The sequence below is a fragment of the Dipodomys spectabilis genome, unplaced genomic scaffold (assembly GCF_019054845.1).
Source record: "Dipodomys spectabilis isolate Male_0828 unplaced genomic scaffold, ASM1905484v1 ptg000512l, whole genome shotgun sequence".
Lineage (NCBI taxonomy): Eukaryota > Metazoa > Chordata > Mammalia > Rodentia > Heteromyidae > Dipodomys > Dipodomys spectabilis.
In genome coordinates this window covers 478,489-502,761 of record NW_024871189.1, presented here as the reverse complement: position 1 = coordinate 502,761, position 24,273 = coordinate 478,489, and the positions used below count along the sequence as shown (strand labels likewise).

At 56.5% G+C, this 24,273-nt stretch overlaps 1 protein-coding gene across 1 annotated transcript in view; it reads right to left on the bottom strand.

Moving 5' to 3' along the window:
* Rnf213 (ring finger protein 213) overlaps positions 1–24,273 on the bottom strand; it is a 90,100-nt gene that overhangs the window by 35,748 nt on the left and 30,079 nt on the right. Inside the window, exons 15-30 of the mRNA XM_042670012.1 lie at positions 23,537–23,626; positions 22,589–22,711; positions 20,854–21,034; positions 19,657–19,830; positions 18,472–18,621; positions 15,386–15,972; positions 14,419–14,584; positions 12,502–12,719; positions 10,616–10,756; positions 10,365–10,529; positions 7,334–8,489; positions 6,271–6,464; positions 5,996–6,151; positions 1,625–5,239; positions 633–769; positions 24–119 (exon numbers count right to left, since the gene is read on the bottom strand). Coding sequence (XP_042525946.1) covers positions 24–119; positions 633–769; positions 1,625–5,239; positions 5,996–6,151; positions 6,271–6,464; positions 7,334–8,489; positions 10,365–10,529; positions 10,616–10,756; positions 12,502–12,719; positions 14,419–14,584; positions 15,386–15,972; positions 18,472–18,621; positions 19,657–19,830; positions 20,854–21,034; positions 22,589–22,711; positions 23,537–23,626 — 7,349 coding nt within the window. The remainder of the gene's footprint in view (positions 1–23; positions 120–632; positions 770–1,624; positions 5,240–5,995; positions 6,152–6,270; positions 6,465–7,333; positions 8,490–10,364; positions 10,530–10,615; positions 10,757–12,501; positions 12,720–14,418; positions 14,585–15,385; positions 15,973–18,471; positions 18,622–19,656; positions 19,831–20,853; positions 21,035–22,588; positions 22,712–23,536; positions 23,627–24,273) is intronic.

The following is a 24,273-nucleotide window of genomic DNA, read 5'->3' as shown; positions in this document are numbered from 1 at the left end:
GAGACAAACCCTGAAAAGCGTACTTGGCCGAGGCGATCAGCTGGCCACCTTGGGTGGTGTCACTGAAGTCGGTCTGGATGATGAGAACTCTGTCCCCAGCTGTGTCCTCGAGGCAGCTTCTGAAGAAAAAGGGGAATATGCAAATCAGCTCCCCCCCCCCCCCCCCCCCCCCGCCGCCTTCCTCCCTCCCTCCAGATCCAGTGGCTTGGTTTTCAGGGTCTGGGTGCAGCCTCTTAGCTTTCTGTTCAAGGCCAGCATTCTATCACTTGATCCACATCTCTACTTCTGGCTTTTTGCGGGTTAACTGGACATAAGAATCTCATGGACTTTCCTACCTGGGCTGGCTTTGAACCACCATCCTCAGCTCTCAGCCTCCTGAGTAGCTAGGATTACAGGTGAGAGTCACCAGCGCCCGGCTCTAAGTGAATTCTCCATCTAAGAAAGGGACAAGGAATTTCCCCCCAAAAGTGCAGAGGCTGCACAGAAACTAGCAGGCCGCTGTGGTTTCCCTTCTGAAAAGCAGACCACTTAGAAAGACAGCCGAAACAAGCATCCTAAAGATGGGAGCTGAGAGGCGGGACAGAGGGGCCTTGCGAGGGTGTACAGGAAATGGGGGGGGAGGTGCAGCTCACCTGACTTTCTTGAGGAACGAGCTCTCCGTGTCAAACTGCTGCAGACACAGCAGCGTGGGTCTGGAGGCCAAGCCCTGCAGCTCTGCCTCTAAGGCCTCACAGTCGTGACCGGTGAGCAGCCTGGAGAAAGTAGTGACCTGCAAAGTGACAGCATGGACGGTGGGCTGGAGCCCCAGTGCCCCGTGGCCCGCAGGCCTCAGGGTCAGAGGGACCCGGAGAGTGGGCACGCCCGCCCCGTCCTTCTGAGATGCCCACGTGTCTTCCGGCCCTCGGTGCCAACTCGGGTTCTCATCCATGAGCCCGAGGCTCAGCACACTCTGGTCTGGTTCATGCTCGAGGGTGGAGTCAGTGTGAAAAGTCAAACGTTCTGTTCCTTAAGGTGTGCCGACACCCCAGCTCCCGAACCGAACCCGCAGCCCGGGCTGGCCCGACCACCAGCCCACCGACTCCCACACCCGCCAGCTCCAACGCACCCAAGTGGGCTCCACACTTGGCTCCAGCCTGTGGCTCATCCCTGTGATCTCAGCCCTGACAAAAGCTGCCAGCTAGCTCCGAGGAGACCCAGGGGCGCCCTAGAACCCCCCGCTGCCTGCTGCCCCTCTATGCAGTGAGCAATCAGCACTACCTGTCTACAGCTAGCTTTTTTCTTCTTTGTGCCAATCCAATTCTGGGCCTTGAACTCAGGGCCTGCACACTACTCTGAGCTTTTTCACTGAGGCTGACCTTCCACCCCATGAGCCCATGCCATCAACCCCCTCAATACCCTGGGCCTGCGCGCCTGGTGCTGTCGACAGCGTGGCCACCAGCGCCCAGCCCTGCTCAGAAGCCGATGCTTGAAGCTCAGTGACACTGAACTTCTCTTTACTGTGCACAGAGGAACCAAAAGCCTCAGCAGTGCTCCGCATCATTCCTACACCGTGGCTTCCCCATGATGGAGAGTTCTCAGCCCCAGGGGTACAGGTGGGGGGCTGGGGGGCTGGGGGGGCAGGCACCTCTGTGAGGACGGCGTGGCGCTCCGGATGTGGGGCGCGCAGGTGAGCCTGCAGGAAGTCTGCGAAGGAGTCGTGCTGTTGCGCGTGGTAGTAACTCCCTGCCAGCTGCCGGGCAGTGTGCGCGCCCAGCGCGGAGGCGCTCAGCCGGACCACGGCGTCCGGCGTGGCACAGTCCAGCAGGATCAGCTTGGCGGCCTCCAGCACCCTGTCGGACGTCTCCTCGGTGGACAGCTCCCCGGGGCCCTGCCTGTCCATGGCCTGCAGCACGGCGGCACCACAGGCGTCTGCGTGGTAGCCAACGAAGACGTCCTCGGCGCGGTACCTGTGCCCGGCCGTGAACTGCTGGGTTTTCACCTCGGCGAAGTCCCGCGCCCACTTGGCCAGCTCCTGCACGATGCCCCTCTGCCTGTCCTCCAGCATGGTGCGGATATCCAAGTAGTGCTTCTCCAGCCGGTTGATGAGGGGCACGGGGAACTGCGTGTACACCACGTCTTTCTCCTCGATGACGATGAGACGGAAGTCCGCGTGGACCCGACACTTGACGCGGTGGGTACCCAGGCCGAGGTCCACATACTTCTGGCCCCCGAGGTAGACGTAGTACTGGTTGAGTGCATCGTACAGGCTCTCGTACAGGTTCTGCAGGTTCAGCAGCACCACCGTGCGGCCGGTCTCCATGCAGATCTTCACCCGGTTGATGTTCCTGCAGATCTGGCTGTATTCCTGGTCCTGGGGGAAACTCGAGCCAAAAATGATCTCGGGCTGCTGGGCCCCCGCGCTGAGCATCTGCTGCAGGATGGGCAGGGCTGCGTAGTTCTTGGTCAGCACCAGGAGGTAGCGGGCCTCGGCGTCGTGGTCGGGGTCTTCGCCGGCTGCCCTCTCGGGGCCCCCGAAGATGTTCTGCCTGATCAGCTCGACGGTGCTGACTCTGTCCATGTACCTGGCCTCCGGGATGCTGGCCGTGAAGATGTCCAGGGCCGGGATGTCGTCTTTGCCGCTGAAGTTCCGCAGGATGGCATGCGCGATGCCCCGCTCCGAAGGCTTCCTGCTGGAGGCCTTGGCCGTGGCGAAGACCATCTTGATGAGGCTGTAGTAGTCGCGGAGCCCGAAGAACTCCTTGTCCTGTCTCCGGCACACGGCTTCGTAGGCCCTGGCAAAGGGTGTGAAGTACCCCTGGATTCTGCGCTGAACCATGGGGTCGGAGGAGCAGATGCCCCGGGCGCTCTCGATGAGCTCCCGCTCGTTGGGACGGCTGCGAGACACAAAGATCCCGCGGTTCATCTTGGCGGGATCCAGGGCCCAGTTGGAGATGCCCACGAAGCCGACTTTCTTGTGTGGGGACGGGTCGTCCTCGATGCACCCGTCTTCCAGCAGGGGGTGCAGCGTCTTCAGGGGCATCTGGGGGGAGTCCTCCGCCAGCCCCACCTCGTCCAGCACCACCACGGAGACGTAGTGCTGCAGGTCCTTGCCCTGCTGGAAGCGGGCGCACTGCTTGAAGGTGCCGATGATGCCTTGGGGGGTGGAGTGGGGGCTGCACTGGAAGGACACCAGGTGCACCTGCTTCAGGCTGCGGAACAGCTCGGAGTGCGCGGCCTGGCCCTGCATGGCGTCCGCCACGATGGTCTTGGCCAGAGACTTGGAGCTGCCCGGCTTTCCCACTAGAAAGAGCGGGATCCGGAGCTCGATGCAGACGATCATCATGAAGACATTCTCCTTCAACGCCAGGTTCTTGGCGATGGTCTTCCTGAGTGGCACCCCGTTCAGAAAAAGGTCCTGCGTGCGAGTGATCTCCTCCAGGATGACCCGGCTGTCATCGTAGGGCTCGGGGAAGCAGGGACAGACGGCTTTCCGGTATGATTCCTTGTCTTCTAAAGAGGCGTGGTAACATATCCCAATGGCCATAACCAGAGACCAGAGCGTGGGATTTCTGTCGAAGTTACCGTCGCTGATGTGGGACTCGCAGGGAGAGGCATCCAGCTTGGCCAAGAGCATCTCGCTGTGGTCGTGAAACCACTTGAAAACCTTCACGCAGCGCTCCACATCCCTCAGGCTGACAAAACTGCATTCGGTCTCCTTCTTCCTCATGAAGGCCTGCGAGGCGGCCAGCACGCCTGCGATCACCTGTGTGTCCGGCTCCTCCACCTCCATGCAACTAACCAGTCTCTGGACGATCTGCCGGATGTACAACTTCTCCGCTGTGTCGTTCAGCTGCCCAAAGTCCCACACCAGAGGAATGAGGCTCGGGGGCAGCGCGTGGACCCGGTACACCAGCTGCCTGAGGGGGATGGACCCCAGCCTCTCCGCTGTCTCCTCGGCCCTGACCCGGTACCCCAAGCCTGCCGCCTCCAGGCGGCTGATCGCCTCCTCCGAGTGCTTCCGGTAAGGGTTGCAGGCGGCGATGATCTGCAAGCCCGAGTCCTCCTCCAAGGGCTGCCCGTCCACCGTCCGGTCGCACAGGACTTCTTTGATGCAGCTGATGGCTTCTGTTGTGTTGGCTTCATCAAAGAACAAGATGGTGTCCAACTGGTGCTGCTCCTGATTCTCGATGGCGAGCTCCTGCGTCTCCCAGACTTTGGAGTAGATGGTGGCTGCGGTCGTGCCCCCGTGGACCTTCACCAACTGCATCGTTTCGGCAGGGACACCGCCACGTCGCAGGTCACTGAGGAACTTAATGAGCCTGGTTTTCCCGCAGCCTGTCTCTCCCATGATGATCACGGGGATCCCACACCGGAACCGCATTTCGATGGCCAGGATCTTGAGCATGTTGTCTGTCGTGAGCTCGTAGGTCTCGTCGGGGTCGGTGGCCCACTGAATCCCCAGCGCCAGGCAGAGGCGTTCCAGTTTCTCGTGTCTGGGTAGGCTGTCGAAGTCGATGTTGAAGGGGACCCGCTGAAGCAAGAGCCCCTGGTACAGCTCGGTCGTCATGACGTCGCTCTTGATCACCTGCTGGGTCTGGTGATTGATGGCGTCCACAAAGCCGTTATTCTTGGGTTGGAGGTGGAAGCCAATGAAGGTCATGGTTGTGCGGTCGCCGTTGAAGAAGACATACGGGTGGGGCTCCAACTCCCACCTCTTCCGGAGAGAGAAGGGAGCCAGATCTTCCTCCGCAACCCCGTCCATGGTGATCAAGTGACCCCCGGGGCTCTGGTCGGAGGTGTGAAGCGTTGGGGTGGCGAAATCCCTCGCCATCAGGATCATGAAGGTGACCACGAAGTTTTTGAAACCCCTCAGAGTGTCGCCGATGAAATCCGGCTTGCAGAAGAGCGAGTTCTCACAGTCCTGCAGCTGACAGTTCAAGAAATGAGCAAAATTCCTCAGCTCGGACCAGGACGGGTTCACCACTCCACAGTAAATGAGGAGGTGCTGGATGCACTCCTCCGGGGTGCCTTCCACGGAGCCTTCTTGGTACTCAAACCAGTCTAGGTTTTCCTTTTGGTGGAAGCGTTTCAGGTACTGGAAAGGTCTCTGGAACGCTGTGCTGCGGAACTCCTTCCTGTCCATCCCGGGCTCTCTGAGCCTCCGCTGTGGACTCAGCCCCATGTCGATCACCTCCTTGGGAGGTCTGCAGGTGACCGTGGGGAAGACGTCAAGAAATCTGAATGGAGGGACATGCGAATTCTGCAAAGGAGAGACATGAATAGAACTGTTATAACTAAGCTGGGCACTGGTGCTCACACCTGAAATCCCAGCTACCCAGGATGCCGAGATCTGAGGATCACGGTTCAAAGCCAACTGGGGAAGGAAAGTCCCTGAAACTCTTCTTACCTCTACTTAACTACCCAAAAGCCAGAAGTGGTAGAACATTAGCCTTGAGCACAAAAGCTCAAGGACAGAGCCCCAGCCCTAACGCTCAAGCACACAAAAAAGAAATGAAACAAAACAACCAAGTTTAATGGTGGCTATTTTTCTGTACTAACCATGGAGTCAGCTGCTTCCTATGGCAAAAGTGGTGGAGGCCGGGCGCAGGTGGCTCAGCCTGCCATCCCAGCTACTCAGGAGGCTGAGATCTGAGGGTCACAATTCAAAGCCAGCAGGAAAGTCCATGAGACTCTTATCTCCAATGAACCCCAAGAAAACCAGAAGTGGCGCTGTGGCTCAAGTGGTAGAGTGCTCACGTCGAGCTGAGGCCCAGAGTTCAAGCCCCACAACCGACAAAAAAAAATGTTGTGGAGAAGGGATGGGAAGGAGAAACAAAGGAGGAGGCAACAATGCTTGATAAGAAATGTACTCATTATCTTGCCCATGTAACTGTAACCCCTCTGTACGGTATTTTCACAATTTAAAAAAAAAAAGTTGTGGAAACCCAAGAACGGTTCACTCCCAGACAGAGGGGCTGGCGAAGCCCTGGCCAGGACCACAGCGTTCCCTGCTTACCAGCTTAGAAGACCGCTCAGGCTGCTCTGAGCTGCCCTTCTGGATTTCCACGATGTATAAGTGGCAGGGGTTCCGCAGCCATATCTTCCCCCTCACGTCCATGAGGTATTGTAAAATGAGGAGTTTGAAAAGGAACACCCAAATGCCAGTCTTTACCTAAAGAAAGGATCAGGAGGGCGTGTGAGCACAAAGCCGAGGCCGAGGCCCACCCCCAGGCCCCCAGGGCTTTTCTGGGGAGGAGTTCCCCCCGCAGGGAGGGGCAGGGGGGCACGCACAGAGCTGGTCACGTCCAGGTGGAATATCACAGGCGTCTGCTGATCTCTCTCGGTCAGGAAGGGCAGGAGGGAGCTCAGCACGTAGCTCTCATCCACCCGAGGCTCAGTCAGCCGAATGGTTTTTAAAGGCACTTTTTGATGGTTTAACTTCTTTCTCAGTTTCCCATGTAACCTCTTCACGTAGAGAGACTTTCCTGCAATATGGAAACGTAGACATTAGATCTCGAGGGGGGCCAAGAGGCAAAGACCTCCAAGAGATGCAGCCCCACGCCAGGGCAGAGTACACACAAGCCGACGCCTCCCCCGTCCCTGCTGCCCAGGCCGGTCGGCACCACCGTCCACACAGAACAGAGCATGACTGGTGGGCTAGGACAAGAGCAAGTTTGGGGCCCTGTCAGCAGCTGGTGGCCACCGCCACCCTGCAGCAGGGACACGTGCTAACTCAAGGGGCACCAAGGGCCCCTGGATGCTGGGTAGAGCGCTGCACGCCTGTAATCTCAGAGACTCAGGAGGTGGAGGTGTAAGACAATGAGCTCAAGACCATCAAGGCCAAGTGGAGACCCCGTGGCTCACGCCTGTAATCCTAGCTATTCAGGAGGCCGAGCTCTAAGGATCCGGATCGTGGTTTAAACACAGGCCAGGGCAGAAAAGTCTGTGAGACTCTTATCTACAATAGACCACTCAAGAAAAAGCTGGAAGTGATGCTGTGTCTCAAGTGGTAAAGCACTAGCCTTGAACACAAAGAGGCTCAGGGACAGCGCCCAGGCCTTGAGTTCAAGCCCCAGGACTGGCAAAAATAAATAAAAAAGATTGGGCTAGGATGTAGCTCAGTGGCAAAGCACTTGCCTAGCAAGTGCAACGTCCTGGGTTCGATCTCCAGTACCAAAAACAAAAACAAAAATAAAAAAGATCAGATTCTGGCAGATACGCTGATTTCTAACTACTGGGGAGTCACAGTCTCCCTGGACTCAGTTTCTCCACCTGCAGCAGGGTGTTATCTGTGTGAGCACTGCCTTCCTGGGTCTGTCCGGCGGGGACCCGTCTGCCCCAGGGCCCCCCTTACCGACACCCGCCCTTTCCGAAGTCACCAGCCCAACACACAGCCGGTCTCCAAACACAGCCGCGGCCGACGGGGTCTGCTCCGGGACCTGGAAATGGTCCCCCAGGTAGGCCTGGATGTCCTTGAGCGGAGCCTGCGGGACGAGGAGGACCTTGTGCTGGCTGAAGGCGGAGGGGAGGTAGCAGTGCTCCCGCTCAGTGTCGCACACCAGCACCAGCCGGTAGTCTTCGCGGTGGACGCGCTTGCACAGGTCCTGGAAGAGCTCCTCGGCCTGGGAGCCCACCTCGTAGCTCAGCTGGTCGGCAAACAGCAGGCTGTAGACCTTGTGGTCCTGGGAGCCTGGGGTGAGGCAGCGGCGCAGCAGCAGCGCCACCTCCTCGAGCTCGGTCTGCGGCGTGCACACCAGCACCTCGTCGAAGGTGGGCAGGGGCTGGTGTGGGTCCTGCATGTAGAGGGCCAGGGCGGCGGGCAGCACGTCGGAGTGACCACACAAGACCAGGTTGGGCCGGCCGACACGCAGGCCCCTGGGCAGGGTGCGTTCCACGGGAGGTCCATTCCGCCTGGCCAGCTCTGCCAGACAGCAGCCAAGGGCCTCCAGGTCCAAGCACCCGGGCAGAAGGGCACTGATGCACATGATGGACTTTTCCATGATGATCTTCAGCTTGGGCACCAGGCCAGGCATGAGTTTGAGCAACAGAGGGAGAGCTGTCCTCGCTCTGGTCTCCCGGTCTCTGGTAACCTTATCCACGCACGCCTCTGTAGCGCGGAGGATATCGCTGGCTGTGCAGCCGTCTAGGATGAAGGACAGCATCATCAGCGCGGCGGTGCTGGGACTCGGCTTCCTGAGCTCGGTGCTCAGGTAGACCAGTTGCTCTGCCGTGTAGAAGTTGAGGTAAAAGTGCTCTGTTCGCTTCTGTTTCACTTCCTCCTTCCACTGGCGCAGGAACGTCTCCATCTGCCTGCAGAGGGCTTCCAGGCACGCGAGGACGTCTCCGTGCTCTGCCAGCTGGTCCACCAGCTCCAGGCCCAAGTCCATGCGCACGCAGACACCCTTCCTGGGGCTGCAGTAGATCTCTACCATCCAGGTCCTGAACAGCATGTTTCCAGCAGAGTACAGGTTGATGAAGGCCTGGACAAGCCGCTGGACGCTGCAGAATACCTGTGAGGAGGAAAGCAACCGTAAGACAGACAGCGGGAGGAGCGTGCGGGAGACTGGTGCTGTGAGGTGCTGGACGGGGACCCGTATTCTAAACACAGCCTTGTAACTCCAACGTTGAGTCTTTGCCTTAGATTTGCTCATTGCCACAGAAACACACACAATCATTATGATTATTGCTCCTCCCTCATTGATAGGATCAGCCTCATCACAGCAAAAAGGTAAAAGATAAAGAATATCAATGGTGCTGGGCACTGGTGGCTCACGCCTGTAATCCTAGCTACTCAGGAGGCTGAGATCTGAGGATCACGGTTCAAAGCCAGCCCGGGCAGGAGAGACCATGAGACTCCTATCTCCAATAAACCACCAGAAAACCGGAAGTGGCGCTGTAGCTCAAGTGGTAGAGCGCTCGCCTTGAGCTGAAGAGCTGAGGGACAGCACCCAGGCCCAGAGTTCAAGCCCCACGACTGACCAAAAAAAAAAAAGAATATCAATGGTAGCTCACACCTGTAATCCTAGCTAGTCAGGAGGCTGAGATCTGAGGGTCAAGTCTAAAGCCAGTCTGGACAGGAAAATCCATGAGATTTTTTTTTTCTTTTTTCTTTTTGGTCAGTGGTGAGGTTTGTCCTCAGGCCTGGATACTGTCCCTGAGCTTTTTTCACTCAAGGCTGGTGCTTTACTCCTTTAAGCCAGTTCTGTTTTTCTGGTGGTTAACTGGAGACAAGCATCTCATGGACTTTTCTTTCTTTCTTTTTTTTTTTGGGGGGGGGGGGTCCGGTCATGGGGCCTGAACTCTGGCCTGGGCGCTGTCCCTCAGCTCTTCAGCTCAAGGCTAGCGCTCTACCACTTGAGCCACAGCGCCACTTCCGGCTTTTTTCCTTTTGCTTATGTGGTGCTGAGGAATGGAACCCAGGGCTTCAGGCATGCAAGGCAAGCACTCTACCACTGAGCCACCTTCCCAGCCCCTCATGGACTTTTCTGCCCGTGCTGACTTCAAACCACAATCCTTGGATCTCAGCATTCTGAGTAGGACTACAGGCTTGAGCCACTAGCGCCTGGCTTCTAAGAGACTCTTATCTCCAAATAACCACTAAAGGATGAAACTGTGGCTCAAGTGCTAGAGCACCAGCCTTGAGCAAAAACATGCCCAGGCCCTGAACTGAAGCCTTGGAACCAGTATATACCCATATACACACCCACTCATAAAATATCAAGTGTAAAGTTCATATGAACTTTAAAGAAAACCTCCTCATACAATGAGACTATTTAGACACCAATCCATGTATATCCATTAGGCTGTGATGGTTTTGACAATGCCCAATCGAATTGAATCTTTAAGTGTGTGTGTGTGTGTGTGCGCGCGTGCGCACGCGCCAGTATTGAGGCTTGAAATCAGGGGCTGGGTGCTGTCCTTTCAATTTTTTGCTCTACACTTGAGCCACAGCTCCACTTCCAGCTTTTCGGAGTAAAAGAGTCTCACAGACTTTTCTACCTAGGCTGGCTTTGAACTTCAGTCCTCAGATCTACGCTTCCTGACTAGCTAGGACTATAGGCGTGAGCCACTGGCACCCACCAGGTGTTTGAGTTCTTGTCAGGTGAAGCAATTTACCATTTTTGCTTTTTCTGAGGACCCCTGGGTCGTCTCCTCTGGGCACAGCCGGGCCCGTGTGGGGACCACGAGGAGGAAGCCCTGCCCTCGAGGCCTGCATGCTCAGGGGCCTGTCCACAGCTACCACGCGTGCGCAGGCCCCGTGCAGACCCAGACGGCTGGCGAGCACAGCCAGCTGCCCATCCAGTGCTAAGGCTGACCCCTTGCCCCAGGCCAGAGATGGAGAGCGTGGCACAGCTCCACGCAGCAGCACGGAAGCACACCCTCACCTCAGAGAACTTCTCCAGCTCCACGTGGTTGTGGTCTTTCTTGCCAGACATCAGCATCAGCTTGTTCAGAAGTTCCTTCAGCTCCTCCAGGGAGTAGTCGCGCACGGTCTCCGTGCCGCCGTGGCCCTCAGGGAGGAGCAGGCGCAGCACGGCATCCATGCTCACCTGGGCGGGTCAGGGGCGTAGAGAGGGTTTTCAGGCCCAGATCGCCCCTCCCCCGCCCGGGCCCGCCAGGAACCCCGGGGGCTCACCTTCCCATCTCCTCGGGGCGCCTCAATCACATAGATTCCCCGGCTGTTGATGGCCGTGGCCAGGGACAGCGAGGACAGCTCCACTGAGCCGTGGCTCTCCTTCACCGTCTTCAGCCATGCCAAGTTCCTGGCGGAGTCTCTCTGTTGAAACAAAGGTGGAGGATACAGCCGGGGTCTGTCTCCCCCGCCCGGCCTTCTGCTCTTTGCCCATCTCACCTCCGCCTGGGCCTCACACTGGCCACTCCACGGCCCTCATCCTCCGGGGCCGGGGCGGCTGCCCCGGGCCCGGGCCGCGTCCATGGGCTCTGCCCATTCCAGCAGGACCCTCCTCCGGGGCCGGGTCGTGTCCATGGGCTCTGCCCATTCCAGCAGGACCCTCCTCTGGGGCCAGGGCGGCCGTCCCGGGCCCGAGCCGCGTCCATGGGCTCTGCCCATGCCAGCAGGACCCTCCTCCGGGGCCAGGGCAGCTGCCCCGGGCCCAGGCCGTGTCCATGGGCTCTGCCCATGCCAGCAGGACCCTCCTCCGGGGCCGGGGCGGGTGCCCCGGGCCCGGGCCGTGTCCATGGGCTCTGCCCATTCCAGCAGGACCCTCCTCCGGGGCCAGGGCAGCTGCCCCGGGCCCGGGCCGCGTCCATGGGCTCTGCCCATGCCAGCAGGACCCTCCTCCGGGCCCGGGCCGCGTGGCTCTGCCCATGCCAGCAGGACCCTCCTCCGGGCCCGGGCCGCGTCCATGGGCTCTGCCCATTCCAGCAGGACCCTCCTCCGGGGCCAGGGCGGCCGTCCCGGGCCCGAGCCGCGTCCATGGGCTCTGCCCATGCCAGCAGGACCCTTCTCATGCAGTGGGCTTGCCTCCGCTCGTCGCTCATGGCCACGGAGGCTGAGTGGGGGCTGCCGCGCGCCGCAGGGGCTCAGGGCCTCGGAGGACGGATGCGCGGGGAGTCCTGACTACTCTGGCTGTGCTTCTGCTCTGCAGTCCCGACGGGGCAGAGCACTCAGCGGCTGGCTCGGCTCCCTGCTCCACACCCCGTCCTCCTCTGACTGCACCCGGAGAATTGACCCGGGTCTGCCGGGACCCAGCACAGCTTTCTCCAACTTTCAAGGTAAGTTCATTTATGTCCGAGTGTTTTTAAAGCCTGGCATTGGTGGCTCACGCCTGTAATCCCAGCCAGCCTAGGCAGGAAAGCCTGTGAGACTTGCATCTCCATTAAACTGCCCAAAAAGCCTGAAGTGGCACTGTGGCTCAAGTGTTAAGAGTGCTCGCCTTGAGCCAAAGCAGCTCAAGGACATTGCCCAGGCCCTGAGTTCAAGCCCCAGGACAAGTGTGTGTACATATACACACACACAAAAACACACAATCAATCAATATCAATTGTGGAAAATACCAAAATCTCACAAAATAAAATGGTCATCATTACCATCTGGAGAAAAATACTGGTAACATGGGGCTGGGAAGGTGGCTCAGTGGTAGAGCACTGGCCTTGCATGCATGAGGCCCTGGGTTTGATTCCTCAGCACCACATAAGCAGAAGAAAGCTGGAGGTGGCGCTGTGGCTCAAGTGGTAGAGTGCTAGCCTTGAGCTGAAGAGCTGAGGGGCAGCGCCCAGGCCCAGGGTTCAAGCCCCATAACTGACAAAAAAAAATACTGGTCACATGTAGTGACGCTTTGGTCCACACGAGTTTGGAGCTTGGAGATGACTGCAGTGGTCTGCAGATGTACATCTCTCTGACACATTTCCACACAGGAAGAGTCGTAGACAGCCATCTGTTAAATGGCTCTGCACACACCCTCCACCCAGGGGCGTGACCGTGGGCTCCGTCTTGGCCCGAGGACGCTTAGAGGCGCCTCGGTGACCGACGTCTGTCCCGGAGGTGGAAGGAATGCTCACCAGCTTGTTGGGTAGGCATGGGTCGTTGTCCAGAGCCTTCCACAGTTCTCCCAGCTGCTGCTGGACCTCCCGGAAGCCTGCCCCGGGGTCCAGCTTGTACAGCAGGGAAGCGTAGCCCTGCACGGCGTCGTGGAAGCAGGCCACCCGGTCCACGTCCATGTCATTCTCCCCGGCTGAGATGGAGGCCAGGTCCACAAACACCTTGAGCTCGTGGATGCCTTGTGAGAGAAGAGAGGTTAGCACATTCTGCTCCTCTGCGGGCATGGGGTTCCGATCTGGGGCAACACCCCACTGTGAGCTGTGAATGGCCACGCCAGGACCACAGGGGGACAGAGCCCGGACGCTTCCCTGCCTGCAGGAGGGATCTCTGACCCTGGTGCACTGATATCCAGCTTCCTCGGCAGCGATGTCTGCCCTTGGCCCTGGCTGGGGCGGCAGGCGCCTTATTTCTTTAAATCTATGCTAGGTTCGCTGAAGCTCGGCTGTTATTTCTATACAGGTGATTCACTCTAAAACCTGAGACAAAACCAGGGGCAGTGGCTCACACCTATGATCACAGCTACTTGGGAGGCAGAAAACAGAACAATTATAGATGGAGGCCGGCTGAGGTAAACAAGACTCCTGAGCAATAAAAAGCTGGCGTAGTGGGGTGAATCTGTCGTTTTACCCATGAGGAACATGAAGAGAAGGAGCACAGTCCATTCCAGTCTGGGCAGAAAGCTAAGACCCATCTCAGAAATAACCAGAGCAAGCTGGGTGTCCGTGGCGCACGCCTGGAATCCTAGCTACACAGGAGGCTGAGACCTGAGGATCGCAGTTCAAAGCCAGCCCTGGCAGAAAAGTCCGTGAGACTCTTATCTCCAATATTTTTGGGGAGGGGGGAGGGGTCGGTCATGGGGCCTGAACTCTGGGCCTGGGCGCTGTTCCTCAGGTCTTCAGCTCAAGGCTAGCGCTCTACCACTTGAGCCACAGCGCCACTTCCAGCTTTTTTTTTCCTGCTTATGTGGTGCTGAGGAATCGAACCCAGGGCCTCAGGCATGCAAGGCAAGCGCTCTACCACTGAGCCACCTTCCCAGCCCCGATCTTATCTCCAATTTAAAAAAAAGTAAAACACCAGAAAACCGGAAGTGGCGCTGTGGCTCAAGTGGTAGAGCGCTCGCCTTGAGCTGAAAAGCTCAGGGACAGTGCCCAAGCCCAGAGTTCAAGCCCCATGATCAACAAAAACAAAAACAAAAAACAACAAAAGAAATCACCAGAGGGAGTGACAGCGTGCCCGCCTAGGAACTTCTAAGCCTGAAGTTCAAACCCCAGCACTGCCAATAAAATTAAAAAGAAACTCAAGGTCATTCTCCCTGAGCTAGTTACCACCGAAGGGTACAGATGCAAGGGGGCCCTAGCGTCCCCGGTGGAGGCAGCAAAGCTCCCACAACAGCTGGAGCCAGTGCAGCCTCCACAGCGGCAGGAGGCAGTCCCTGCAGGTCCCTGCTGCTGCCTGCCCTCTTCCCACCTCCCCGGGCTCTGTCTCTGCCTCTTCCACTTTCCTCTAGCGAATCCCCACAACTAAGTTTGTCAAGCTCTTAGCTGGGGAAGAGATGTACACCATCCGTGATGAAGCCATACATTCTCCCTGACAGGAGCTCCTCATTTTCTGGTGAAAATCACTTGGAGGAAGACTTGCAGGCAGGGACCCCCAGCTATGAGGGGCAAGCTGGGGGTGGGGTGGGGGAGAGGAAGTGGTTTATATACAAAGCCACCCAATGCAAATTCTACCCCTGGTCAACACAGCCACCGCAGCCATCCGCACAGACGGCCAGGAACAGCTTCCTGCCCTTCGTATGGCACAGGGCGCCCGGTCGGGTGCCCGCAGCGCCCCCTCTGAAACTCTCTCCGGCCCCCAAGCCCAGAAGAGCGCGGTACCTCCCAGCGCCTCTCGCAGCCAGCGGACCAGCTCCATCTGCAGACACAGCTCCTCCAGGCAGCGGCGGCGGCGCTCGTTGATGTCGGCCAGCAGCTGCTTGGTGTGGATGAGCTCTGGGCTGATCTGGGCCAGTTTCTCATTGTGGTAGGTCTCGATGTCCTCGCTCTGTGAGAGGAAGCTCCGGTGGGGGCCGGGCAGCAATGCCAACCGCCCACAACCCCCTCTCCCCATCTCCCGGCTGAGCCCTGCGACGGTGCGTGCCTGGCACCGTTACCAGCAAGGGAGACAAGGGGCACCTCTCCGCTGCCCTCCCCGGTCGGCCGGGAGACAGGCCCGACCCACACCGTCTCGGCCATAATATCAGCCATGATGTATCATAAATATGGAAAGAAAACCAGGCACCAGTGGCTTGTGCTTATAATCCCAGCTACTGAGGAGGCTGAGATCTGAGGATCATGACTTGAAGCCAGCGCAGGCAGGAAAAGTCCATGAGACTCCGATTAAGCACCAAAAAGCTGGAAGTGGAGCTGTGGCTCAAGTGGTAGAGCACTGCCCTGAGTTCAAGTCCCAGGACCAGCACAGTCCCCCGCTCCTTACACACACACACACACACACACACACACACACACACACACACACACACACACACACACACTCCCATCTTAGCCCAAACAGGAGTGATGGAGTATTTCCTGCTTCTGGAGATAACTAAATATGAACAATTGACAAAACGTGTCCCTCCGGTACTTTCATAACCCAAAGAGGCCAGGGCCCTCTCTCTCCTGTATTCTCCATCCTCCTACTGACCCAAGAAAACTCCCTGGCTAAGGAGCAGCCGCATTCTCCAGAAAAGGTGGAGCCAAGCATAGCCCACGAGCACCTTTGCTCCCGTTTCCCGGGCCAGAAGGGCACCAAGGGGTTTGAGGTGGGTCCCCCAGCCCCCAGGAGGCCCGAGCAATCACTTACAAAGCTTAACAAAGTAGAGAGAACACTGAAGTCGCCCGTCAATTCCAAGTTCTCGCGGACCTGCCAGATGACCCTGGCGGCGCTGGCGGCCTGGTGCAGGCTGTGGTATTCTTTGATCTGTTCGACCCGCTCCGGAATCCAGTCCTGAGAGGCCTCGGGCTCCACCGTGCACATGACCTTCAGGTCAGCCGTCAGGTCATCGTATTTACCTACAAAGTCCTTGAAAATGTCTCTGATCTCCTGGAAGGTGATGTCTGCCGACTTCAGGTCCCGGTAGAGCTTGGTGAGCCTCTGGTAGCAGGGAGAGTACAGATGCTCCTGCACCAGGGTGAGCAGAACCATGGGCTTCTCCGACTCCTGGTCCAGGCTGTTCAGCTGCTCTGACGCAGTGTCCCACAGTGTGTGGAAGACGTGGCTGTCCTTCAGCAGGTCTATCTGCGCCACCATCTCCTGGACCTCCGGCTGCAGGTGGTAATGAGTCTTTGGCTTGGAGAAGGAGGCGGAGGGCGGAGTCACGGTCACAACTTCATCCAGTCTCTTGCTGCTCAGGTCCATCCAGTGCCTTTCTTCTATCTCTCCAAAGTCCACTTCGAACAAAGGGTTGAGAGTCAAATCTCAAACCACGGCAGCATTATTTACTGCTTATTGATGTGCTGTGCCAATCCTGGGCACAGAGGCCTGGGTGCTGTCCCTGAGCTTTTCTCCAGATGAGCGCTCTCCCATGAGTCACAGCCCCACATCTGGTTTCCTGGTGTTTAATTGGAGATGAGAGTCTCCAGGGCTTTAGTGCCCCCGCTGGCTTTTAACTACAGTCCTCAAATCACAGCCTCCCGAGTAGCTGGGATTCCAGGCGTGAGCCACCAGTGCCCTGCCCTTGGCAGCAGTTATTTTTCTTTCTAATCCCATCTCTAAGAACAGCCCAGTGAATGCAGCGCTGGGGTTGTTTCTCAGGAGAAGGCGGCTTCCCCGCTCCCCACTGGCTGCGCTCACCCTCCTCCTACTTAGATGGCAGGAGATAAAGACTTTTCAAGTCACAAAGGCAGCCATAGCCCACCACAGGCCCTGCCCCGTAAACCCCCAGCCTCCCAATCCATCTACATCTCAGCACAGAGACAATCTCCAGACAGGTAAAAAAGCTGAGGTCCAAGCAAACCCACAGGATGGGGGTGGGGCTCTGAGGTAGAGCTCAGTCTGCAGAGGTCCTGGGGCCCACCCCAGCACAGCAGGGGTGGGGGTGGGGAACAACACGGGGCGGGGGTCTGTGGCTCGTATCTATAATGGAGACTGACATTGTTGGGATTGCAATTCAAGGACAGACTAGGCAGGAATGGTTCATAAGACTTTTCCAAGGAAGGGCTGAGTGTGGTGTACACTCCTGCTATCCTGCCACCCACAGCCTAGCTGGCAGGGTTGGAGGGACTTTGTGCCCAGATATAGTCCAGGGCTGTAAAGTCTCTCAAAAATGAGGAGAAAGCTGGGCGCTGGTGGCTCACGCCTGTACTCCTAACTGCTTAGTAGGCTGAGATCTAAGGACGGTGGCTCCAAGATGCCTGCTTTGGCAGGAAAGTTTATGAGATTTTTTTTTCAATTAACAAGCAAAAAGCTGGATGTAGAGCTGTGGTTCAAATGGCAGAGTGCCAGACTTGAGCAGAAAAATCAGAGAAACAGTTCAAGCCCTAGAACAGCACTAAGGACACCAAGAGAGAGGCACAGAGGCGGAGATAGAGAGAAAACAGAAAACAGAAGGCAACCTCAGAGACAGGAGAAACTTGGCACAAGAAAGGTGAAATGATCACAGTGGCTTTGTGGCTCCCTGGAGAGTGTGGTCTTTACCTCACCAGGGTTAATGACCTTCCCAGAAGCGCAAGCCTCCAATCAGATGCCGCGGAGGCCTGGCGTCAGGGGCAGGGCCTCCAATCAGATGCCGCGGAGGCGTGGTGTCAGGGGCAGGGCCTCCAATCAGATGCCACCTGAGGTGTGCCGTCAGGGGCAGAGTCACCAATCAGAGTCTCCACAGGAGGTATGGCATCAGGGGCAGAGTCTCCAATCAGATGCCACAGGAGGCGTGGCATTGCAGGCAGGGCCTGGGAGGAGAGGCGGCACTTCCTCTCCCCCATGGGAAATCATCAGAGAGCACTGATACCCAGAAAACCAGGGGACGGTTTGCAAACATGGAGGCAAATACCATAAAGGAAGAATCTGTGAGTTAAGCTGGTTCTCCCAGAAAATGCATAGGAAACTTGGTTTACAAAGTAAAAACAGGGCTGGGAATATGGCTCAATGGTAGAGTGCTTGCCTAGCATGCATGAAGCCCTGGGTTCCAGTCCTTAGCACCATATACCCAAAAAAAGCTGGAAGTGGTGCTGTGGCTCAAGTGGTAGAGCGCTAGCCTTGAGCAAAAGCAGCTCAGGGACAGCACCCAGGCCCTGAGTTCAAGCCCCAGGACTGGCAAAAAAATGAATAAATAAAACAACAACAAAAAGATTCTTCAATCCCTGCTCCAGTGGCTCACACCTGTAACCCTAGCTACTCAGGAGGCTGAAATCTGAGGGTCACAGTTCCAAGTCAGCCTGGGCAGGAAAGTTCATAAGACTCTGATCTCCACTGAACCACCAAAAAGCTAGAAGTGGAGCTATTGCTGACGTGATAAAGCTCCAGCTCAGAGATAGTGCCCAGATCCTGAGTTTGAACCCCAATACCAGCACAAAAGAAATGAGGGCCTGCTACTATGTTCTACTCTATGAGCAAACTCCCCTGACCATCCCCATAGGAGCGGCTGTCCTGAAGATTCCTGAATGCTCACTGACCATCCCCATGGGGCGGCTGTCCTGAAGATTCCTGAATGCTCACTGACCATCCCCATGGGGCGGCTGTCCTGAAGAATCCTGAATGCTCACTGACCATCCCCATGGGGCGGCTGTCCTGAAGATTCCTGAATGCTCACTGACCATCCCCATGGGGCGGCTGTCCTGAAGATTCCTGAATGCTCACTGACCATCCCCATGGGGCGGCTGTCCTGAAGATTCCTGAATGCTTACTGACCATCCCCATAGGAGCGGCTGTCCTGAAGATTCCTGAATGCTCACCTTGCACAAAGGGCCTCAGCCTCTCACACAGCTTCAGCAGGCTGTCCACACGCTGCCTCTCCTGCTGGAGAGCCTGCAGCTCGGCCTTTCTCCAGTGCAGCATTTCCTTCATGTCCCACTTGTTCTGCTGGAATACAAGATCTGCTTTCTCTGGAAAACAAACCAACGAACAGTTATATATGACCCCTTTCTACTGCCGTATGCTGAATGCATTCCTGGGGAAACACGGCTTCTACTCAAGGAATGCAAACCGAACCAGCACTCTTGATTTGCCTTTTTCTTTTTTGGTGCTGGTACTGGGGCTTCAACTCAGGGCCAGAGCTCTGTCCCTGTGGTATTTTGCTCAAGGATGGCACTCTACCACTTGAGCCACAGATTCACTTCTATGTGTATATATGTAATTAGATAAAAGTGTCATCTACTTTCCTGTCCAGGCTGGCTTTTTTTTTTCTTTTTTGGTCAGTCATAGGGCTTGAACTCTAGGTCTGGGCACTGTCTCTCAGCTCTTCAGCTCAAGGTGAGCATTCTACCATGTGAGCCACAGCGCTACTTCTGGTTTTCTGGTGGTTCATTGGAAATAAATGTCTCATGGAGTTTCCTGCCCGGGCTGGCTTTCAACCATGATCCTCAGATCTCGGCCTCCTGAGTAGCTAGGATTAACAGGCATGAGCCACCAGCACCCAGCTTCCAGGTTGACTTTGAACCAAGATCCTTAAACCTCAGCCTCCTGAGTAGCTAAAATGATGGGTGTGAGCCACCAGATGCCAGGCTTTGCTTGCCTGTTTATGAAATAGTGTCCTAGGAGTCCCCTGAAAATTATAAAGTATTACCTGTCAACTTTCTTGCAAGAAGTGGTACTGCCTATACGTACTAAAAAGATCACCAACCACTCAACCACACCAGTGGCTCACGCCTGTCATCCTAGTCACTCAGGAGGCTGAGATCTGAGGATCGCAGTTCAAAGCCAGTCAGGGCAGGGAAGTCTGTGAGACTCTGATCTCCAAGTAACCACCAAATAGCTGGTAGAGCTGTGGTTCAAGTAGTAGAGCACTTGCTAAGCAAAAATGGCAAGGGGATCGTGCCTAGGACATGAGTTCAGGTCCACACACACAGATCACCAGCCACAAAAGCCACATGCCAACGCTGGCACAGGTCCCCTGGCTGCTGCAGCACCCTGCCACGTACTTAGCCCACAGATGCCAAGGAACTCCTGCTCGTGCCTGATGATCAGCTCCAGCTGTCGGACCACAATGGTGCCATCCACGAGGTCACCCACGACCCTTCTGAATGCAGCATCCGCGGCGTCAAAGAGCCTCCGGCTCTCATCTGTGGTGTGGTCTAATATTCTCTTGTTAGTCCCTGAGGAGAAGAATAGAGCTCACACTGTGGGCTCCGGGCTGCTCTGTGTCCCGCCTCCCAGTGGCCCCCAGTTCTTAGACTGCTACCCTGCTCCTGTAAAACCCACCCGTCAGCAGCCGCACAATGATCCTCACCAGGGATGAGGGATGAGCCGGCACAGGCCGCCTTGGGGCCAAGGACGCCAAGCCGAGCCTGCCTGCTCTGTGTGGCTCAGCAACCTGGAAACACGTGGGTGGGAACCTCCCCATCCATTCAGAGGGCAAGATTTTAAATACGCTCAGCTTAACCATCGGACCGTTTCTCTCACTAATATTACATTCACACAGTATTGTTTAAAGACAATAGTGTCTCCTACCTAGCCTAGCTATTCAGCAGCCTGAGATCTGAGAATCGAGGTTCAAAGCTAGCTTAGGCAGACAAATTGGAGAGATACTTATCTCTAATGAAGCAGCAAGAAGTCAGAAGCGGAGGCATGGCTCAAGGGGTAGAGTCCCTGCTTTGAGCAAAAGAACTGGGAAGGCAAAGTCCTGAGTTCAACCCCCAGTACTGGCATCCTCACCAAAATGTGACCAAGTGTGTCTGAACCATTAAATGACAGCTGAAAGCTGTGGGGCGTGCGCACACACACACACACACAGACAGACACAGACAGACACACACACGACACACACACAGACACACACACACACACGTAATCCTAGCTACTCAGGAGGCTGAGATGTGAGGCTCAGGGTTCAAAGCCAGCCCAGGCAGATATTTCTTCTACCCCCTCATCTGAAAACTGAGGCTTTAAGGAGGATGAGCAGAGGGGGGAGGGGAGGCACGCAGCACAGCAGGCACTCAGCAAACAGTACCTTTGGTACTAGCCGCTCCATACTACACAAGGTGGCCCCAGCCAGCCTGAGTCCCTCTGCCCGCGCTGTTTCCTGCACAGAACATCGGCCCCTCCCACAGGAGCCCTGGGGCAGGGACCCGAGGGTAGGCTCCCTAGACAGGCCCTGCCACGGGGGGCCCTCAACACACCGTACAAGCTGAAGACCCGCTTTGCGTCTGGCCATGTGAGCAGGTGCTTCAAAATCTTATCCAGGTCCTCAGTGGGTGTCCCACCGTTCTTGGGCCATGACTTGGTGATCACGGCAGACACGAGGACTCCAAATCTCCGCTGATCCCGACAAGAGAGACCCGTAAGGATGCTCGTGTGCAGCTTCAGAAGGAAAGGGAGCAGGGAGAGTTTAGAAGGGGCTTATTAGTGTGTTCCAAAACAATACCAGTTACCCCTCCGGCGGCAGTTCATTCATTCTAAATAGTGTTTTGACTTCTGTTTGCCAGTCCATAGACTTGAACTCGGGCTTTGACTTCATTGGACTTGCTGGCTCCTGACTGGAGCTGTGCCATCTGAGCCTGGCGCTTTGGTGATTAACTGGTTTTCCTCAAGCTAGCTTCAAACCACGAACCTCTAAATCTCAGCTCCCTGAGTAGTTAGGATCGCAGCGTGAGCCACTGGTGCCCAACTCGAGCTCTAGAAGGCCTCAAGAGACAAAAGTAGAGACTGGGAGGTGGCTTAGCATTACAGTGCTCAGCTAGCTGTGGCCAAGACCCTGGACTCAACACCCAGCACCAATACAAGAAGAACAATAATGAAAATAGTCAATGGTTAACACTCCTCAGAACACCTCTGCTTCCTGTAGATGACCCCCTTAGGGGCTCAGTACTGGAGTCTGGGGGGCCCTCTGCCCCTTGCCACTTTCTTCATTTCTCCTGGACTTAGATGCCATGAAAAATGCCAAAACTAGCTGGGTGCTGGTGGCTCACACCTGTTAATCCTAGCTACTGAAGAGGCTGAGATCTGAGGATCGAGGTTCAAAGCCAGCCCGGGCCGGAAAGGTTGTGAGACACTTATCTCCAATAGACCACCCGAAAACCAGAAGTGGTGCTGTGGCTCAAGTGGTAGAGCGCTTGCCTGGAGTTGAAGATCTGAGGGACAGCGCCCAGGCCCAGAGTTCAAGCCCCATGATTGACAAAAAAAAAAAAAGGCCAACACTAACATGACAAAATTATCTAATGTATAACACATTCTACTTTCCTAACCCAAACTTCTTTTAAAGAATGCCCACAGAAAGCACCAGCTGGGCACCGGGGACTCACGCCTATAATCCTAGCTACTCAGGAAGCTGAGACCTGAGGATCATGGTTTGAAGACAGACCTGTCCAAGAGACTCTCATTTCCAATTAATCAGCAAAATGCTGGAGGTGGAGGTGTGATAAAACAGCAGCCATTCTTGCCCATGTAATTGTAACCTCTCTACACGGTATTTTCACAATTTAAAAACAAACAAAAACATCAGCCGTGAGTGGAAAAAGACCGTGAGCCTGGTTTTCCTCAGTTCCACACGTGTTCATTCTGTACGTGTGTGTGTGTGTGTGTGTGTGTCAGCCCTGCGGTCTTCTATTGAACCGGCGTTAGGAGACCGTGAGCCAGCGAGAAGGTCAGGGGGCCAAGATCGCAGGGCAGGGCAGGGCAGGGCAGGGCAGGCCAGGGCAGGGCAGGGGAGGGCAGGGCAGGGCAGGGCAGGGCAGGGGGTGCGAGCAGCTGCGATTCCACTTGGAGGACACGGGCCTGGGTGGCAAGCAGCCGCGCTGCCCCTTCCTGGGAGTTAGCGAAGTTTCAATTCTCTGGATTTCAGCACCACTGTCCTAGCCTAGAGGATGACCGGCCTGGACCAGTCCACAGCCAGCAGGGGCCTCCCAGGCCGGTCACCTGAGAGGCGGCGCTCACGGCCTCGATGGCGCACTTCTCGAAGCTCCTGGCCACGCTGTCATTGCCCACAGCGTCGTCCCAACGAGTTTTACAGAAGATGGCAATCTGGAAGAGTGGCCGCTCCTGCAGCACAGAGGGGAAACTGAGGCCCAGCTGCTGCGGAGGGGCCCACGCTCCCCCTGCCCTGCCACCCCATCTGGACGGTTCCCACCACTGAGACCCCTCCCGTCCCACCCCCAACCAGGGCAAAAGCGTGTATTTAAAAACAAAGTAAAATTTAAAAAAGGTTAAGTTTGAGAAATCAGTTACTTTCTGTGCTTCTGTTTCTTCCCTGCCCCCCAGAAACAACCCATTGGGTAAGTATATAGAATTGTCTCATCTCATATAAAAACCAGCTTGAGGTGGGCACCGTGACCCTAGCTACTCAGGAAGCTGAGATCAGAGGATCGCGGTTCAAAGCCAACCCCGGGTAGGAAGGCCTGTGAGACTCTTATCCCCAACAAACCATCAGAAAACCGAAGTGGTGCTGTGGCTCAAGTGGTAGAGCGCTCGCCTTGAGCTGAAGAGCTGAGGGACAGAACCCAAGCCCAGAGTTCAAGCTCCACGACCGACAAAAAAAACAAAACCAAAAACAGTTCTGCGCGGGTCCTAGGCCTTCATTCTAAATGAAGAGTGCTTCTGGTGGGCATTACTGAGGTTCCGGCCACTGAGGCTTTGGGTCTCGGGCCATGTCTCTGGTGTGACAAGAACTCATTCCCTTGTGGGCCTCACCCGTCACACTCGGGCTGTGAGAGCCCATCGAGGGACTGAAGAGCAGCCAACCTCGACCCCGTGCCCGGGACGGTCAGCCCGTCCACGCAACGCGCCGTTCATGGACCTCTGTTGTTACCAGGGTCGGGCTTCATCGGGGCTCCTTCAGCCCCAGAGGGGCGGGCCCAACCTCAGTACCTGCTTGAGCCTCTCCTCCATGAGCGTCAGCAGTGCGTCCTTCCAGCCGTACTCCTCAGGAAAGTCGATGTCCACCAGCCGCTGCCATATCTGCAAAAGCCACGCCGAGTGATCAGCCCCGGGACAGCCAAGAGCCGCTGCCACAGGGAGAAGGAAGTGGAAAGACAGATGGACGGCCAGATGGCCAGCCACAGTATGGGAAAGACAGATGGACAGATGGCCAGCCACGAGGCTGCCGGGGGGGTTGAGGTGGGAGGGTATTCGCACCCAGGATGGCCTGGGCAAAAATGAAACCGGACAGACAGATACCTGGGCTCTGTCTCGTCTCTGGCTGCAGTGAGCTGTGTCAGGGGCAAATCAGGGCAGAGGCCTCCACCTGGCCAGGCCACCACTTCCTCCCCAGTGCCACTGGCTTTGGCTCTGCAGATTCCCCACTAGTGTCCACTTTGAACAATTCCCCACATACGGAAGAGAATTCCCCACCCATGAAAGCTGCCAGAATAGCAAACAACCCCTGTCCTCGGACGGCGACGCCCTGAGGTTCAATCACCTGTCACGATGACATTCCCACACACAGCACACATCCACACCATGCGCACACACATACACGCGCACACACGTGTGCACCACGCTCTTCACTGCAGAACCACTCAAGACAGCTGCGACCTCACACCGCTTGCTGCTGTGCACCTGAGCCCGTGTCCCCCTGCGGCCCTCGGGCCACGTGTACACACGTC